This window comes from Haliaeetus leucocephalus, unplaced genomic scaffold (genome assembly GCF_000737465.1).
Source record: "Haliaeetus leucocephalus isolate CR32 unplaced genomic scaffold, Haliaeetus_leucocephalus-4.0 Scaffold439, whole genome shotgun sequence".
NCBI classification, from domain to species: domain Eukaryota; kingdom Metazoa; phylum Chordata; class Aves; order Accipitriformes; family Accipitridae; genus Haliaeetus; species Haliaeetus leucocephalus.
This window is the reverse complement of record NW_010972875.1, coordinates 2,904,336-2,922,686: the sequence shown is the minus strand read 5'-3', so window position 1 is coordinate 2,922,686 and position 18,351 is coordinate 2,904,336. Positions and strand designations below refer to the sequence as shown.

At 37.4% G+C, this 18,351-nt stretch overlaps 1 protein-coding gene across 1 annotated transcript in view; it reads right to left on the bottom strand.

The window, feature by feature from the left end:
• Positions 1-9,623: 9,623 nt before the first annotated feature.
• The window catches only part of FAM114A1 (family with sequence similarity 114, member A1), a 32,445-nt gene continuing 23,717 nt past the window's right edge, over positions 9,624-18,351 (bottom strand). Inside the window, exons 9-13 of the mRNA XM_010574441.1 lie at positions 17,389-17,556; positions 16,006-16,145; positions 14,061-14,133; positions 11,299-11,352; positions 9,624-9,725 (exon numbers count right to left, since the gene is read on the bottom strand). Coding sequence (XP_010572743.1) covers positions 9,624-9,725; positions 11,299-11,352; positions 14,061-14,133; positions 16,006-16,145; positions 17,389-17,556 — 537 coding nt within the window. The remainder of the gene's footprint in view (positions 9,726-11,298; positions 11,353-14,060; positions 14,134-16,005; positions 16,146-17,388; positions 17,557-18,351) is intronic.

The window sequence follows — 18,351 nt, the reverse complement described above, 5'->3', positions numbered from 1 at the left end:
CTGAGGGTATTACCTGGGCTTTGGCTCAGGCACCTACTGCCTTCCTGAAGAGGTCTTTAAATGCCATCATTACAGAACTTAGTAGCACAAACAGGAAGGGCAACTAAAAATATTCCTTGCCTGCTTTTCCTTATGTGATTGTGGCTTTACAAAAATCCTTTCCTATTTAAAAGAATCCCTCTCTCATCTGTCTTCAAGCAAGACACCCACATGAACAACAGAGGATACAAATTATGCAGGGAAAACAGGGCAACTCTTAGTTCAAAACATTCTAGCTAAGGCACATACCAAGTGTACTCAAGAGCGAGAGAAAGATTACAGTTAAGCTGTTTTTATAAATCACGCATGTATTGTAAATAACAGTAGGTGTGATTTTAAATTGCTGGGATCCTTCCAATTATCCTTTTGACACTTTTTCTGAAAAGCATCATTTCAGTGCTCAGAAGTGATAGTTCTGTGGTTAAAGTCATCATAAAATTGGGTGTGATGCTGCTGAAGGCAGAAGTTCCTGCTAGTACTAACATACTGGGCTTGCCAGTTGGCCATTTTTGTTAAGACATCATTTTGTATGCTTTCATGAATTCCTGTAGATAACTATGAAAAAAGATTTATGCACACGTGCAGCTTTAAACTGTTTTCAGGACTGCATGCAGTCACTCGATTACATATTTATTTTTTAAATATCATGAAAGATCATTCCTCCTCTGTTTCTGCTTCCATAATAGATTCAAGTCTTAATCATACATTAAAACGAAAACTCCTCTCAGTACGAGAGCGCTCACAGAATCTGAATGTGCTGAGCACATTCCTGGGCACTTGGCACAATTACTGGGCTCTGCATAGAATGCATGCCAGGATGTGTTTCTCTCCAAAACAGACACTTAGAGGTTTTTGAAGGGAAGCACTCCTGCTTGCTTGCAGAACTGGACTGTAATGGGCACTGTGTAGGCTGTTTAAACCCACTGTTCCATTAGCCAGCATCAATTTTTGATGCATTGTATCCTGCCTACACTTGTAATTTTCTAGCTCACTTCAGCAGCTGCTGCCTCCAGTATGATTTCACAGCCAAGGAACACTTCTTATCCCAGTTCTTATGATGTAAAGGAAAAGGGAGGCAAATGTTGTTTTGGGGCCTGCAGCTACATGAACTATCAGAATGGGTAACAAGCCACATTTGCTTTTTCACTCAGTGTGAGAGTAAGAAGTACAGAAATCTTGCACTTCCCGCCCCAACTGGCATTGTATAGTTCCTTAAAAACTAAGATGAGCTTGACTGGGATCTGGGCATTGTCATATTTCAAGGTTCCTCATCACATGCCACTCGGGGAGCTGCAGTCCAAATTTCAAAAATTGTATTGATGATTGCTGAGCAGTATTTTTCGCCTGGGAATGTGGAAGAAGCTGCTCTTTTTTCATTATTTTCAAATTTGTCCTACTGTATATGAGTACAGTATGGGAAATGCAGTTGGGCACAGGTTTGCAAATTCTTCCATCCAGCTGGTGGTTTGGATTGGTCTATTTTTATTTTTTCCCATCAGGATAATTTAGCTTATTTTGGCTCAGCTGCAGTAAGACCTTGTTAATACCCCAGATTTACTTCTGAACTCTCTGCTGCAGGTGGAGTAGTTCATGAAGAGATGCCCAGGAGCTGACACAGAGCAAGAGATTCTGGAGTGGAGGCAGATCTCACACAAAACTCTTCTCCCCTCATCTAGCTGCCAGGAGGGAAGAAGAAAGGGAAGCCTGCTCAGTTATTTAGAGGAAAGGGATCAGTCACCACCTACCTTTAAAAGACAGTTCCAGACTGAACTCTGTGTAGATGGAGACACTCTGCAGAAAGCCAGTCTGAGACACTTGAGGGACATCCTTATGGGAGCACTGCAGCCAGATGGATGTGGTGAATGCTCTCTTGGGCAGATTTTGGCTCTGCCCACTCTCACATTGCTAGGCTTCCCCAAAAGTGAGTAAGGTCCAGTGCTTCTCACTCAGGTTCCTGTACCATACTCCTGTGGGGCAGGTACCTAAACCATCATTCTGCCGGCAGGTATCATTCTTAGGTCTTTTGCTCCAATCTGATGTGTATGGTCTATTTTGTCTACCCCGTAGTTACAATGTTGTTTTCTTTTGTAATAAAGAGGAGAATTCACTACTGTGAAAGTCAAAAGAATGACACTTAAGATAAATTAGAAAAGACCTAATTAACCTCCTCTTTTTTCTGATACTGTTTTCTTTAGTTTCAGATGTCACTATATGAAATATCATTACTATTGGATGAAAGAAGACATACCATACACCACAGAAGCAAGCATCTCCATTTCCAGTTTGGGGAGCTATGTCATCTGTCCTTTCATGAGAATGCCAACTATGCATTTTAGTTGAGAAGCTTCATTTTATCCATCACCAGAACTATTTGGTATTAAGAAAATACAAATGATGGACAAATGTGTTTTGCTGTAGAAACAACTTCAATAGGAGAGTATAGATTTCACCTTTATTTTCAGTTCATTCAGGATTTATACTTAATCATATGGTTGTGAGATAATCTTTGCAATAATTTCATTTTCTATCAGAGATACGTAAGTCTGTTTAAAGATAGAAATTACCCTCTACTTTCATGAAATGAGCACAGTTTTCAACCTATTTAATGCTCTAGGTGACTAAGATGCTTGAAAGATACAATTTCTGGCTGTTGAGGAAGGTGGCCGAAGGATCATAGGAGAGAATTCTGCAGTGCATTTTAATTTCTGCGGTAAACCAGGAAGACCTTCATAAATTCTGCAACATCTTGATGGATAAAAAAAAAAAGTGGAAAAATAGTCATTTGCCTTCAAACCACCAAATTGTTATTAGTGTTTTTTAATAACTCATTAAGACACCAAATGGGTTTTGTACTTTTTGATAAATTGTGTTTCTATCTTTTGTACTAGCTTAGGTCATTAGCATTCAGACTCATTATCTCCTGGAACTTTTCCTTACTTTCCATTTATTACTGCTCCTCTGAGTGTACTGGAGCTGTTTGGGCTTGAGCAGGGTCCCAAACTCATTCAGTGCTAACACATTATTTGTGGGTACAATTTAACCATCAGTTACTAGGCAGAGACAGAAATTGCAGAGCCAGGACTTCAGACTCCCTTGTGCTAAATCCATCAGGATGAACAGATTGTAAACTGCCCATTGCAAATATGATATGCAGCAATTTAGCATCATGTTAATACTTCATAACCTCCATCCCTTTCATTTATACAGCTTTTCCCTCCTGAAGCTTTCTGAAATTGCTTCTCCAGTCATTATACTGCACCAAGCAGTTCAGAGTTAATAGGAATAGTTGTGAACATTAGCTTCTGAATGATTTGAGGCCATATGGAATTTTTTATATTTAGTTGGGTAAGTCTGAAGCATTTGTTTCCATTGTTTGTTACCATCTTATAAAAAAAGTCAGAAAAATACTGACTTTCTTGATTCGGGGGCTTTTGAGGCTTTATTGCTTATCTATGGTAATAACTTAAAGCTTTTCAGAAATGGATTTTTTAATACAGTCTATAAAATAAACCTCTCACAATTTGTTTCTGGTTGTTTTTTTCTTCTTCTTACTATAGAACAGCAATTTACAGATGAAAAGACATATCTATCTCAAATCACTGCAGAATTGCTAAGGCCATTTTAGTCAGTGTTTAAATGCTTCAAATGATGGCACCATCTATCACTCTTCCCCTTTAGTAATCCAGAGATCTTGTGGATAGGGACAGCCTTGCTCCTTGTGACCCCAATTTATTTTCCTTTCTCCCATAATTTAATTCTATTATTCTTGCTGCCTATAACCTCCCTCTTTTCTTCTCCTTGGATGGCTAAACTGTGACTTACTCTTTTATTACCCACAGTTATCCCACAGCTCTCCAAGTGCCTGGTTTTACCACCCTGGAAGATTCCATCTTCCAAGTTACCTTTAAAAACACCAAAACCAAGTAAACCCAAAAGGCTCTTACAAGCTTTTAATCTCTGTTGATTAGAGCTTACCTTGTCTTGCACGTATGATCCCAACTATAGGAAATAGTGGGAGAATGGGGAGACATTGGTAAGAATGGTAAGAAAAAATGTGATCCTGAGGTAATTGAGGTTGAAAGGGACCGCAGGCAGTCTCTAGTCCAACCTCCTTACACTGGAGGAAGAAGGAGGGGACTAAAAAGCAACCAGATTAGTGTCTTCCCATTATTTCCTGAGATCCTCTGGGTTTCTCTCTTCACATGTCTTCTTAACCCCTTGTCTTCACCTCTGGCTTTTTCAAAACTGAACACGAGGAGAAAAAGTTTCCTGGCGCAGCCTCTCAAGCACAAGATGATGGGCAGGAGGGAAGAACCTCCGAAACCAGCAGGGGGAAGGAGACATGAAGGTGGAGGAGAGTGGGGTGAATAAAACTGGTGGGGAAGGCAGAACTGATGGCATACGGAATGCAGATGTGTGAAACAGACACAGAGCAGAACTGGTGAGGGAACTGGAGGAAAGGCACCTTAAACACCAGCATCGTATAAGCTGCTGATACAGTGTCTGAGGTAAGCAAGAGGGCAGGAAGAGTAGGATTGCATTTTTCCAAGTCTAGTAAATGGGTTGAGAGGCTTCTGAAGGTGCTTAAAAATTGTTTGAATTACCCAGTGTTCTGGCTTTCATTTAGGTGACACTGTCTGACTCCAGAATTGGCACCTTTTGTTGAACGCCCTCCAGCCTCAACCCTGTAGTGCAGAAGAGAAATAGCACGCATTTGTTTAAGTAATGTCTTCACGCCTCCCTCTACAGCAGCAGCAAATTCAGCTCACTAAGAATTATTAGTCTTTGCTGCAGTTTTTTTAGACTCCTTTTGCACATTGTTGTAGGGTTATACAGGAAATATTCTTTCACTCCTTGGGTAAAATGTTTGAAAGGCAGAATGAATAGCTAGTGCTCTGCTCCCAGTCTGTTAGAGCAACTCCTCAAAAGACTGTAAAGGGAAGCTGTGAAAAGGAGATCAAAGTGGGGAGACTAATAAGGAGTTCTTAGCAGATGTGTGCTCAGGGACATTTGGGGTGCAGGCCATAAAGGGAGAATGAGCACTGCAGATCCAGAGTGATCAAATTAGCTGTCATCTTTCCTTGGAGCTATTCCTCTTTGAATGTTCTTATCTTTGACTTGCTTCCTATAAGTTCATGCAGATTTTCGTTTTACTTCAGAAGTGCCATTATTCCAGTTCCGCTGGAACTAATCAGATGTCATCTCTTGTTTATTCTGAAAAATGCTAAAAAATTCTTTGAGAGTGCCTTTTCTCTAATACAACCTTGAAAATTGTTCCTATTTCCAGAGAGCATGTCCTTTTTTTCTTTAAAAATCTTTTTCCCTCTCCCATCTTTTTAATACAGCTCAATTTTTGACATTTTTATTTTCAGTTCTTTTTAATTCTAAAACTGCACACCGTCAATACTATGAATGCTGAAACAGGAGTCAGAGCATGGAAAATGTACAGGTCGCACACTAAAAGTAGCTTCAGCAACAAAGGTTCACCCGAGACGGAAAAAGTGTTTGAAGTCCAGAGGGCTTTCCAGTCAGACCGTACGAATTTCAAAGTAGGTCAGACTGACTGATGGTGTCATGTTAAGCCGTGCTCTGAGATGGTTTTAAAAAGAACTCAGGAAAGTCCTTTTCTACTCTTTACATTCTTTTGAGACTAACAGAAAGGACAGGGCTGTCATCTGAAATAGAATTGGAATGTCTCAAAGATAATCCTATGAGCTGGGTGACTGCTTCTGTGATAAAAACACTTCCGTGAATCGGAAAAAAGGTGAAAATCTGTATTTGTTGCTCAAAATACTGTGGCATTTCAGACTCATTAAAGTTGTTATGAATCCTAACTGGTGGGTGACACTGGAAACATCATTAAAAATCATCTCAACTTGTAATGACTGTGGTTTTGTATTATATGATTGAGGCACATTTCGGAGGAAGACATTAATGGCTTCAGTGCATGATCTAAGCAGCATGAAAAAAGTGGAAGAGACAGTTCTTTTGTTTAGCTGTCTCAAGAAATGGATGCTGGTGTGTACGAGCAAATCATGGGGAAAAGATGTTTACACACTAATAGACTATACCCTAAAAAGCAGCAAACAACTTACAGCTTGCTTTGTTTTCTTTGCCTAAAAAAAAAAAAAAAAGGCAGCAAATACCTTTAATATACAAATACAGAAATAACTTGTCTAATTTACTTCTAGCTCATCCTTCAGTGATGACCTGTAATAATGGATCATCGGCAAGGTTGTATGTATGCAGACATTGTTTTAGGTTTCATCTTGATAAATTTTTTAACTTAGTGAGTGCAAAAGCCTGCCTCCTTTGCCTCTGCATAAAAAGGTGTGCCAAGGCACACTCAGCGTACTGACCTGGAAAAAGGTGGTGATGAAACAAAGAACACTCTTCCTTAAAAGTTTAAGGCAACATCCGTTTTTGTCAGACTCTCAGTAAAATCACACTCATCATTCCAAAGGTAATTCGCAAAATTAGAAAGTGAAAGACTTCACTGAGTACATCCTCCCAACACATTATTCTTCAAAACATTCTTTTTTCAGTATACTGTCGCAGTTCAATATCTCAAATGATTTATTTGACTGATGGAAAAATACAAACCAGCGTGACCAAAATATTCTGGTTACATCCACATAGTACTTTTCTACCGAAATATTATTTACCTGAAATTGATTTAAAGATATAACATTCAGTTTTCCTAGGACAAGATGACTGCATCTGAGATCAGATGGAGTATCCCTATGCTCATATTCTGCCCTACTTCCCTTCCCACGTTGTATGGATGTAAATATTTCAAGTCGCCACATTATTTTTTATAGCTTCTTTTACTTCAGCATAAGGTACTTTATTCAATACCTGCATAATTTAAGCAAGACAGTGAAACCTCCAGTAAGGAATATCTCAGACAAGCAATCTTTGTCTTAAGAACACCCCTCAATGATTTCAAACATTATTGCCTGAGGCTTCTAATACTATATTGTTCAGCCTCTGCTAAAAGGCACCACTATCAGTCAACACATTTTTCTGACAGGTTTAACACTACATATTCTGCACTGCATTTCAGAGGAAAAAAAAAAGATCCGTATGAAAAAGTAACTAAATTCATTTATGTCTGAAAACATTAACTTGGCACAGGAACAATATGAAACAGCTATTGCTATGTTCTATGACTCATTTGGCATTAACACGGATTTGGCATTTTACAGATACCTGACGCAGAGCTGTACTCCAATGTGGACAGAAAGGTTTCTTGATGAAAAATAATGACCGAATTAAAGTAAGAATAAATCCAGGATGTAATGACTGATAGGTGAAAACACTAGACTTTTCTTGACAGTCTTTGTCTGAAAAATAAACAAGCTTTTAACCAGGTATTATATTCTGCTTGCCAGCATAGAACAACAGAAAAAACTGCTTTAAACAAATAGGCCTTTTTACAAGCTACTGAATGCTTTCACTGGTGTCCAGATCTTTAAAACTGGAAACTGCTCACGATCAAGTATATGGAGCAAGTACACGGTCCTCAGTCATCCGCACTGAGGAGTTGTTCTGCTGGGTCAAAGTGCATATACAAGAATGACACCTGGTCAAGTAAGTACAAGCGTGTGTCTCTTCCAGCAGCCAGAAAGGACTAGTAGAGAAGAGTCCGCTTATTCCCCTCAAAGTGTAGAAGCCAGAGATGGAATGTTTTGCATCAACAGAACATTATTTTGTAATGCACTTTTGAAATGACGCTTTCAGAAATAAAGCAATGCCAGACAGAAGTGTCGTGGATGTAACGGTTGGTGGGAGCTGCATCCTACCTTTGGGCTAGTGAGCCTGCTTACCGCTTGCATTTTCCTGTGTCCTGCTTTCTCCCATGTTGAGGTAATGTTAGCTGTGCAATAGGGCGTAAATAGCAATGAATGTCAAGCTTTGTTTGCCTTTTCAGCTGCCAAGCGGCTTTCTTATTTTTGTTCACATTGCTGTAAGTTTTGTTTTTACATTCTGCGCCAGTGGACTTGAAGACTGTACCCCTTCTACTTACCCAGAAAGGTATGTCAAATCTAAAAACAGAGAAGTCACAATGTGTGTGACAGCAGAACAGGGACCACAATAGTGTAAGAAAGACACAAACACACCTTTCTGTCCTCTCTTATTTGGACTCGAAAAAGTTACCATGTACAAAGCAGATACATGGTTTCTCTTTTCTAAAAAACAGGATAGTATTTCCTCATGCTCTATTTCATTATTTTTATGATGTATGAACTATGCTTCTATGATTACACATATTCAGATGTCAACTACAATTAAAAAGCAGTTAAATACAATTAATGAGTATCAAGAGGAAAAAATACAAAATAGCTGAAAGAAACGTAATGAACAATGAAAACCCAGGAGAACAGGCTACATAAAATATTGGAAGGTTCTTCCTGTCTACAAGGTAAACTAGCCTAAACAAATCCTGAGGTTCACAGCTCAGGATTTTAAGCTAAGGATATGGACAAATTATCATGGTTGCTAGTGTTATTACAAAACGTCATTCCTGCTGCTCAGTTATGGTCTGTCTAGCTACTGCCTCAGAGAAAAGGTGATTGCTCTGATATGTGACCTCCCCACCCAAAGCAATTCTCTCATAACTTCTTTCCACAACTTCTTTTCTATGCCCCAAAACTGTATTTCTGTATTGTCAGTATCAGTAACTCCATTTGATAAAAAGGCTCATAATGTTTAGAGCCCAAATGAAACCCTACAAGGTGCTAACCTGGGTAACTCATCTGAGAGGAGATTATTTTGGAGGTGTTTCAATTGCCAAACAAAAGGGAAATTTTCTATTCTTTGCATATTAAAAAGATTAATTTGGCCTGCAATGTTGTTCAGCCATTGGAATTAAGAAATAGACATAAATGAATATAAAACTATGGGTCAGCAAATACAGAGCTTTACCCGTACTCTTAACTGGCTCAGAAAATTTCTTTTCAGTATAATTCATAATGCATAAACTCCATAATTTTCATTTAGTTATGTTAATACCTACTACTGTACAACTCTTTCAACACAAAGTGTTATGTAAGTGGTACATATTATTATGATGTTATTTGCTACTCTAAATAATATTTAACAAGCACAACACTGATAATTTGTTCATGTTGGCTAAAATTAAATATTGAAACCAACTTTTGAAATACACATTTTTAACTGACAGTTAGGAGGCAAACAATAGAAATGGTCATTTGGGCTGAAATGTTTTAAAAAAAATTACATTCTAATTCGCTTCATACTTCGTCTACAACTGAAAGGGTAACATTTAGAATCTGTATTTAAGTCAATGCTAATATCAATAAACTTCAGTTTAAATTAATGCAAAGGATATGCTCTAATGGAAAAGAAATTAGTCACTTTGCTAACTACTGCTAATGTCTAAAAGTCTGGAAGAGTTTTAAAACGTTGTTCAATATTGTATGTGCAAAACCGCGTTTAGTGTCTTCAAAGGACTCTAAGTGTCCAGACATCTCTCATACCATCTCTTCTATCTGCGTACATTAAAGACATTAGGTCTGTGGTTTCTGTTAAGCCCAGTGGTGACAACTGCTGGGAAACTGTCACTCTTGTGCTTTCAAACAACTGGTCTGGATATGTGAAATTTGTAGAACTGGAAGCAATAGCTGGAAAGCATCCTGAATATAAGTAGTACTGTTGCAACCCTAATGGGGAGAGAAAACATGGTTCATCAGTATAGCTGTCATGTATTTCAGGAATTACATTTTACTTTTTAAATACACTTTACTTTTTTTACATCTGCATCATGTTATATTAGCATATATATTCACACAAGATTTCACAATCTGTAGATAACAAAAATGATGAATTGCAACAGTTTCAGGCTAACAAGGATAGCCTGAATCACTATAAAAAAATCTGATTTCCCCTCAGTTTGAACTCTTGGACAGTTTTGTTTGTAATGTGAGTAGAATAAAATGCCACGGTGTTCAGAAGTAGATTTGACTTTTTAAATACAAACCAGCTAGTCTTTCCATCAACAGAACTAATTTTGAATTTGCTGTAGGTGGAAGAAGTGTCACTGAAATTAGCAATTTGAATTATTACAATGGTTCTAACATGTAGTACTGTTTTTGGAATTTCTAATACTGAACGGTATAGCAGCTTTTAATTCTCCATGAACCTAGGCTGTACTAATACATATTTGTATACAAATACAGGATTTAAGAGGTACAAAACCTTGTACTCCATAATTCTGGACATTCCCAGATTTTGCAATATCTGGAGCACAGAAAGATATGTCAGATGTAACAGCAAATTTACCCTATAACAAAAGGAACCGTATAGTAACCTTTACTACAGCTCTATTCAACTTTCCATTATTATTGTTAAAGATATTGTTAATTCAGTGCAAAATTGCTTATTGTAAAACAATCTTTTCCTCATTTTTAAGGGAACACAGCTATTAGATACAGAATGACAATTTGTAGTCACTACTATATGTTTATTTATGTTTAAAGAGAAGCGTGATCTAATTAGCAGAGTTACAAGAATTCATGTTGCAGATAGTACACATTTTAGTACTTTATGAGCATATTACTCCCTCTTGACCTCTTCTTGGTAAAAATGAGGCACATTTTACTCACTGTGCTTTTCTGATGAAGAATAGCTCATGGTGTTTAAAAGAAGAGGTCACTCATAGATCATGGTGTCTAATAAATCACTCACAAACATTTTGGTGATGTCTGACACATGGTTATCCATGTGCTGACCAAGCCTGCTGCTAGACTGTGAATCTTTGTAGAAATCTAAATGCCCATGGATGGGAAGCACTGTAGCATACCTGCAACTCAATTTTAAAGAAAAGAATAGTCTGAAACTATCTGTGAATCAGAAATACTTTGCAGTATTTGGGTAATGGAACAGTAATAATAGACTTATCCCGGGCAACTTGTGAATAGGTTACAAAAGGGCTAAACAGCACATTGCAAACTGTCTGCTGTGCTCTGACCAATACAGCAGCAGAATTTAAGAGCTCGCCAGTCTCACTTCAGTCATACAGTTCTTAAGAATCCTCAGGAAATGCAATATTACTACTGTAGTATTCGTGGGAGAGGCTGAACACAGAAATGAGAGGTTTATGAGCTGGCACTGAACAGCCAGAATGATACTGTCATTACTTTTTATATAGTTCTTTCTTCAGACATAAATGCGATTGTTTCATTTCAAAATCATTTTACTAGAACATTTCCTAATGTGAAAAAAGTGAAAGCTTACCTCTAATAGCACACGGTTGATGATGGGGTTAAGAACCTCTGCCTTCATACTGCTCTGTAAACCAGAAAATCGAATGAAATGCCAGGACAAGAAATACATTTAACAAAAATATACTGATATCTGAAAAGTGTTTTTATGAATTCTATAAAGGTCTTGCTTCACCTTGATTCTTATTCAGACTGTTTATCACAGTATTCCTGATAACTGTGTCTACATTTCATACACACTTCAGTAGACCCTATGTATTTCTGTCACTGAGTACAATGAGCTAAGACAGGCCCTGGGTTTTACTTTTTCATAAATTCATATACCAGAGTTTCAAATTGCCTGGTTTCCTATGGATGTGAGATTTATGTGATGACATTGTCTGTCCATCTGTCAGTCAGTGTCCCCCAAATTTTTTAACGCCTTGCTCATTTTCAAGGAAACAAGAAGGAAAAATACAGGTCAGAAGGAAAATTAAGTTCTTAGAAGTTTCACAAATGTCTGTGGTTAGGAGGAAATGAAAGGCCCAGATTAGCTCCCTTACAGAAGAAAAAACAGGTGAAACTTGGATCCCCAGACTGGAGGCAGCATATGTTGAGCTGGACAATGCAGGCTGGCCAGTAAACATTGCTCAGCACGCGTAGCATTTTTGTCAACTACCAGATAGGAATAAAGATGGGTACAATGAGTAGTGACACTACTAGAGGCTAGAAAACCAAGATTCATCAGCTTCTCTGCTTTCTAAAATGGCAGAAGTTCTTTCCTTTTTTTTATTCCCACTGTTCTTTGCATTGTGTTTTTTTTGAATGACAGTAACCTCCAGCAAGAGTTGCTTGCTTTCAATACTGAACGGTGGACTTCATTAGAACAAAGGAAACACAATACTGATTAATTTAACTGAAGGGTTTCCACTTTCAACCTTGTAGCCTTCATATTACAGATTTAAAGAAACATGAAACACCTTAATTTTAGTTTGGAGAAAGATGGCAGAACAAAGGGAAGATGGTTAGAGAAAAGAAGAGCAATTTTACTGTCAGTTACTAGAAAATCCATTACAAAGCGCACTGTTTAGTTGATTGTCAATAAACTGAAACAGATAGAGAGCAGTATCAATTAAATACTATTGATTGTATGAATCAATAAGTTAAAGTTTGAAAGAAATCTTGCATAGCAAGCAAAGCTGTTATTTCTTACTTCTGCACTACCGCTCACTCAGAAACATCACCAACATTACAGACTATGTGTACAGCCAGCATTACAACTAATGTCTGAATTATACAGATAGAACTATAGGGATGGCACTATGTTTGAAAAAACCAGTATTTTCTGTTCTAAGCCATTTCTCAGTTTCCCAGGAGTTAATGGACTTTGCAGGATAGTGGAATGTGTTTGTGAACCCGGGTACTGTTGGCAGGTTAAGGAGGAAGTTGAACCACTGGGACATGCAGGGAGATGTAGATTTTCTACGGTCTTGTATGACAGGTGCTCCTTAATTTCCTACTGATTACGGTGAGCAGAAGGCCCACATCTTCCTCCAAAAGCTTACATGGATGGGACACCACATAAAGATCACCAGGCTGCCCTACTAAAATTCTCTTCTAGAGAGTATTTTGGAAATGGGAAGTGTCTTTCTGCTCAATTTCTTATGTGTCCACACAAATGTCCACAAAAGCAATCTGGTCCTAAAAACTGAGTACAGAGTTGATAAGAAAAAAAACTAGTGCAATGCTTATGAAAGCTTTAGTTCCCAATTTTCTGATCTGGGCCAGCTTAATATTTCATATGCAATTTATTTTTATATGTCTGTGCACGTATTTATTGCAAGTGGCACACAAAGATATGCTAAACTACAATCCCAAAATGCAAAATAAGCAGTTTCTCCTAGAGTAATGGGAAGGAATGTAAATTATTCAGAATAAAAGCAACCCCATAAATCATGTTCTCTACAAATAACTCTGAAAAAACTGCTCAGAGATGTGCTGGAAGAGCTCATGGGAGAACTGGGAAATTTTCCTTTGATGTACATTCACGTTTTCATGGAGTAATCAGGAGAGCCAGAGTTTGTTCTTCTCTGACGTTTACAGAACAATTTCAGCAACAGCGCAATTTTTGCCTCTGGATCCTGCTAGAATACTCAGATGTCAGTCATCTTTGAAACATCTTGAAAAGCAGGATACTACTTCTAGCAAAGATGTTCATGGATAAATGGATGTTCCTAAATGGAATATTTTGAGATACAAGACAGAGTGATTTTTTTAAAGATGGACAACCAAACAGATTTTCTAATCTCTTAAACCTTTTAAAAGCATAGTGACCCTAGGCCAGGGGATTTAGCAAAGCCTAAGAAGAGAGCTTGTGAAACTATCTTAAGGTACTGGAAGTGTTATCTGGTAATGACTTTTACACAAATACATTCAAAAGGGATAGGCTGAGTAGGAGAAGAGAATATCATCAAGTTGTGGGACTTCAAATGTGGGGCCCTTTCAGCATGAGAAGATAAGAAATGCTATGTGGTAATCAGGAAAAATGGGAAATGGTATCTAGAAAGAGAGATTTTTAGAAGGCAAGGGACACATTGCAGTCTATCAAGCCTTATAAACTTGCTCTGCAACAGGGAATCTCCTGTAAAAATGCTCTGTGCTGTTGATCTGAGGAAAGAAGTGCTCTCTTTGCTGGTACCTCATGTAAAGCCACTGGACTTGGGTAATAATTTCTGTTTCAAGAAGTTAACTATGTTTAAAAAAGCCCAAATGCTACAGAAAATGCTGTTATCTTACCCCAGCTGCTGTTAAAGAATCAGAAAACTTCTTTGATAAAGATGAAACTTCATTGCACATGGCACTTGTTAAACTGGTTTAAAAAAAAAGAGACAAATATAAAAATACATTCTTGTCCTGTCAACGGATAAAACCCCTATGACTGTCCCAAGCACACACTTCATCTTAGAAGCCAAGAATGTTCTTAAGGCAATTTTGCTTCTAGTAATTTTTTAAATATTTTGGGGTAGATTTTGTTCATGGTATAGTTTTTATATTCCTCCACTGATGTCATGGTTTAACCCCAGCCAAACAACTAAGCACCATGCAGCCGCTCACTCACTTCCCCACCCCCCACCCCCGCAGTGGGATGGGGGAGAAAACTGGGAAAAGAAGTAAAACTCATGGCTTGAGATAAGAACAGTTTAATAGAACAGAAAAGAAGAAACTAATAATGATAATGATAATGGTAACACTAATAAAATGACAACAGTGATAATAAAAGGATTGGAATATACAAATAATGCACAATGCAACTGCTCACCACCCACCGATCGACGCCCAGTTAGTCCTTGATCGGCGATCCTCCCGCCCCCACTCCCCCCAGTTTATATATTAGATGTGATGTCACACAGTATGGAATACTCTTTGGCCACTTTCAGTCAGCTGTCCTGGCTGTGTCCTCTCCCAACTTCTTGTGCCCCTCCAGCCTTCTTGCTGGCTGGGCATGGGAAGCTGAACAATCCTTGACTTTAGACTAAACATTACTTCGCAACAACTGAAAACATCAGTGTTACCAACATTCTTCTCATACCTAACTCAAAAACATGGCACCATACCAGCTACTAGGAAGACAATTAACTCTATCCCAGCTGAAACCAGGACAACTGAAAAATCCATTGCTGACTACAGTAGCAAAATGATGTCACGTTGGCTCAAATGCTAGTCTTTTTTGGTAGGGCAATGTTTCAATTTTTTTCAATTCTAAACTTCTGATGATTGCAGCAACACAACTTCTAGAAATACCGGTAGAAATAAATCAAACTTTAATGAGGACAGTGAGACGTTTCCTATCTAAGCAATAAAACATCTACTCTGTACTAAAAGAGGAAGTACCCTTGTGGTTAAAATACAAGAGAACAAGGAGATCTAGTTCTATTCCTAGATCTTTCACTGTTTTGCTAAACATTCACAAGTGCATCATATAGAATCTCATCCTGCAAGGTGCACCATACCTTAGCTCTAATTCGGAAAAATACTTGTTCAAGTACTTTGTTTTAGACTGAAGTGTTCCTATGGACTTTGCCATTGTTACTAGCACTCCTAAGGATAAACACTTGCTTTAATAATTTACTTACTTAGGACTCAAGTGCTTACAACATTTTAATGTCAAAACCCACTGGAATCAGTAGAATTGATTACTACAGAGAGCTTGAGATCTGAATTTTGAGTCCCACTAGATAAACTGGCTTCTTAATTTATGTATGTTTTGTCATGGTTTACTATGAAGTTGCTGACAAATGTGGTCTTATAGTTTAGAACTACAGATTGATTTTTGTATATTTTTGGCAGGTAAACACTAGATAATGAAACTCTATTGGCCAATAGTAAGACTGCATTATGCACTCCAAAAGCAAATTCTGTATGTGCTAGCACAGTATCTTTTGCAGAGTGAACAGGAAATGCAACCCAATGAGCATGTACATTCACTAGCTGAAGCAGAAACAACTTTCAGCCTGTGAATAAGTCATGTTTTTGTAAACATACATATGTTAGCTGTGTCAAAAAAATGACAGGTAGCCTATGTAACTTGATTACATGAGAAAATATAGCACCAGGACCCCTAAAGCCAATGCTGTTTGTTGATCCATGAAATTACTGTGCCTTCAAGTGCCAAAAGCTGAACGGAACTTCATGAGTTTTAAGCAAATGTCAAATGTTCAAATATGAAGTACATAATACTCACTTTGTCAGTACTTTTGCTTGATCTTGAGCTGTTTTTTCTACTTCCTGCCCATGTAGAATTAATTCTGCTACCTTATGAAGTTGTTCAATACAACGAGCAGTCACCTCAGCCAGACTTTCAATGGACAGCACGTAGATTTCCTTAAATTAAAACCAGGGAATAATATAATCAGTAATAACAACACTGATAAATATACATATAGATGTATACATACAAAAGAATTTGAAACATAGGAGCCCTCGCCGCCCCAATTGGAAATTCCACCACATACATAGTGAGGTAATATCAGCCGTAATGTCATCCTCCCAAACAATACTGGAAAATGAAATATCCACAGATTATAAAATACAGACCTTATACTTATCCTGAAAAATTAGTAAGAACAAGTCTACCATTTATTTGGATGGGAACTAGGTCAGGCTCTCAGATTTCCTAACATAGCACTTTTAAACCTAGTCCTAACAAATACAAAGATCCCTTAACTCTAGAAGAAGTCATAATTACTTTCATATGGAGCCAAAAGTATTGTCATCCCTCAGAGGAATCTCCAGAATAAAAAAGTGGCTTTTATCAGCAATGATAAAAAACTCTGTCTAGCACTATGGCATTACAGCTTTCACAAGCTGATGCCAGCTGAAAATCTGCAATCGCATAAAAATCTGTAATATATACCGTGCAACTCTGTCTCCTTCTTTGGAGCTTTTTTGTAAGGAAACGCGACAGATAATTTCTTTATTAGAATTCATTCAAAAAGTCTTGACAAAGATACCAACAACATTTAATATTGTTATAACTTGGCATAAAACATTCAATCACAATTAACCTTATCAACAAGAAGGGTTGTCTAAACAGACACAATACTTTTAGCCTTAAGAGCTATCTTTCATAAAGGGAGTGAACACTTGGGAGTTGCCTAAATAATATTTCTGTTTTGTCTGTTTGTGATTTATACAGTTTAAGAGTTTAAGTAAAGTTCGAGAATTTTTTCCATGTATTGTCACTGGGAGAAAGAGATGCCAAGGAATGCTGAGATATGACTTTCAATGTGCTATCGACATTACACCACAGAATCCCTCAGCTCACTGTATGTTGTGTAATGCAACACACAAAAACATAGATATAGAAAAATAAAAACAATGTGATAGGCAGAGGACCTACTACTTTGATATTTACTTCTGGGAACAGACTAACAGTAAAAATATTTATGTAAGTTAGTTTCCTATTGGGTCTACAGTGAATAGTTATACGGTAATACTTCTTAATACTTCCATGAGTTTAAAAAATAAGGACAACATATAAAACCAACACACAAAGATAAAGAAGTAATCTTATCAAAGTATGACAACTTGTTTAATGAAACTTGTCCTCGAAAAGCTATCTTACCTCCACAGTTTTGTTTTTATCTACTTCTGTTTTATCACTGTCAATTTTATCTTCTTTTTCAGTCTTTTCTTCACCAGGTTCTCCAGGTTTTTCTTTTAGCTTCTCTTCTATGTCTACTGGGGTGGAAAAACTGGCTTTTTCCAGCCATTCATGAGCTTTTTTCCTAGCCTGTCAAAGAAAGAACCCAACCCCAAAGTTCAGGTCAAAAAGGGAATATCAAATGATGTTCCTGAACAGTAATTAACAATACATTTAATTACTTCCCTTTTACATTCAGAAGTTTAAACATATCAAGCTTCTGCATGGCATTTAGTCAAGTGTGTATTTAAGAAACTGTAGGGAAAAGCATTTCTGACTGCATAAAGATGGATCAGCCAGGGATAATTCCTCTACAGGTATGATATTCCTAACCAACACAGAGAGTTGACATTAATACCAAAGTTACTAATATTTCAGCTTTATGAAGTACCTTCCAAAAGAATTTACACAGAAATAATTTTCCTAAATAAAAAAGATAAGAAGGTGGTATTAAAAAAATAAAAAAAAATATGGGAGAGGTAAAAGAGATGTACTAAATTCTTAAAGGAAAAATAAATAGAAAATCACTGTATCTTCAGCTGCCTTCCCAGGCATGAAAGTAGGTCAAAAGTGGAAAAGCCTTGAAGTTTTATACAACTTCAGACTACTGTTATGGTTAGTAGGAAACTTATGATGTCTCTTTTTTAACATGAAGTCAAATTAAAATATGTTAAGACCTAAGCCTAAGCTACTTATCCATAGTCTATCTTTGTAGCTAGAGATAAACATTCATGTGAGCCGAAGATCAACAGGTGAATCACCTTTAAAGGGGCCTGACGGTACAAATGTGACTAGTGATGTGACTAGCTTCTAGCCATCTAACTTTTAGATGATTGAAGCTAGATGAGATAAATCCAAAACTTTGCTAAGAAGGTCTGGAGAAGT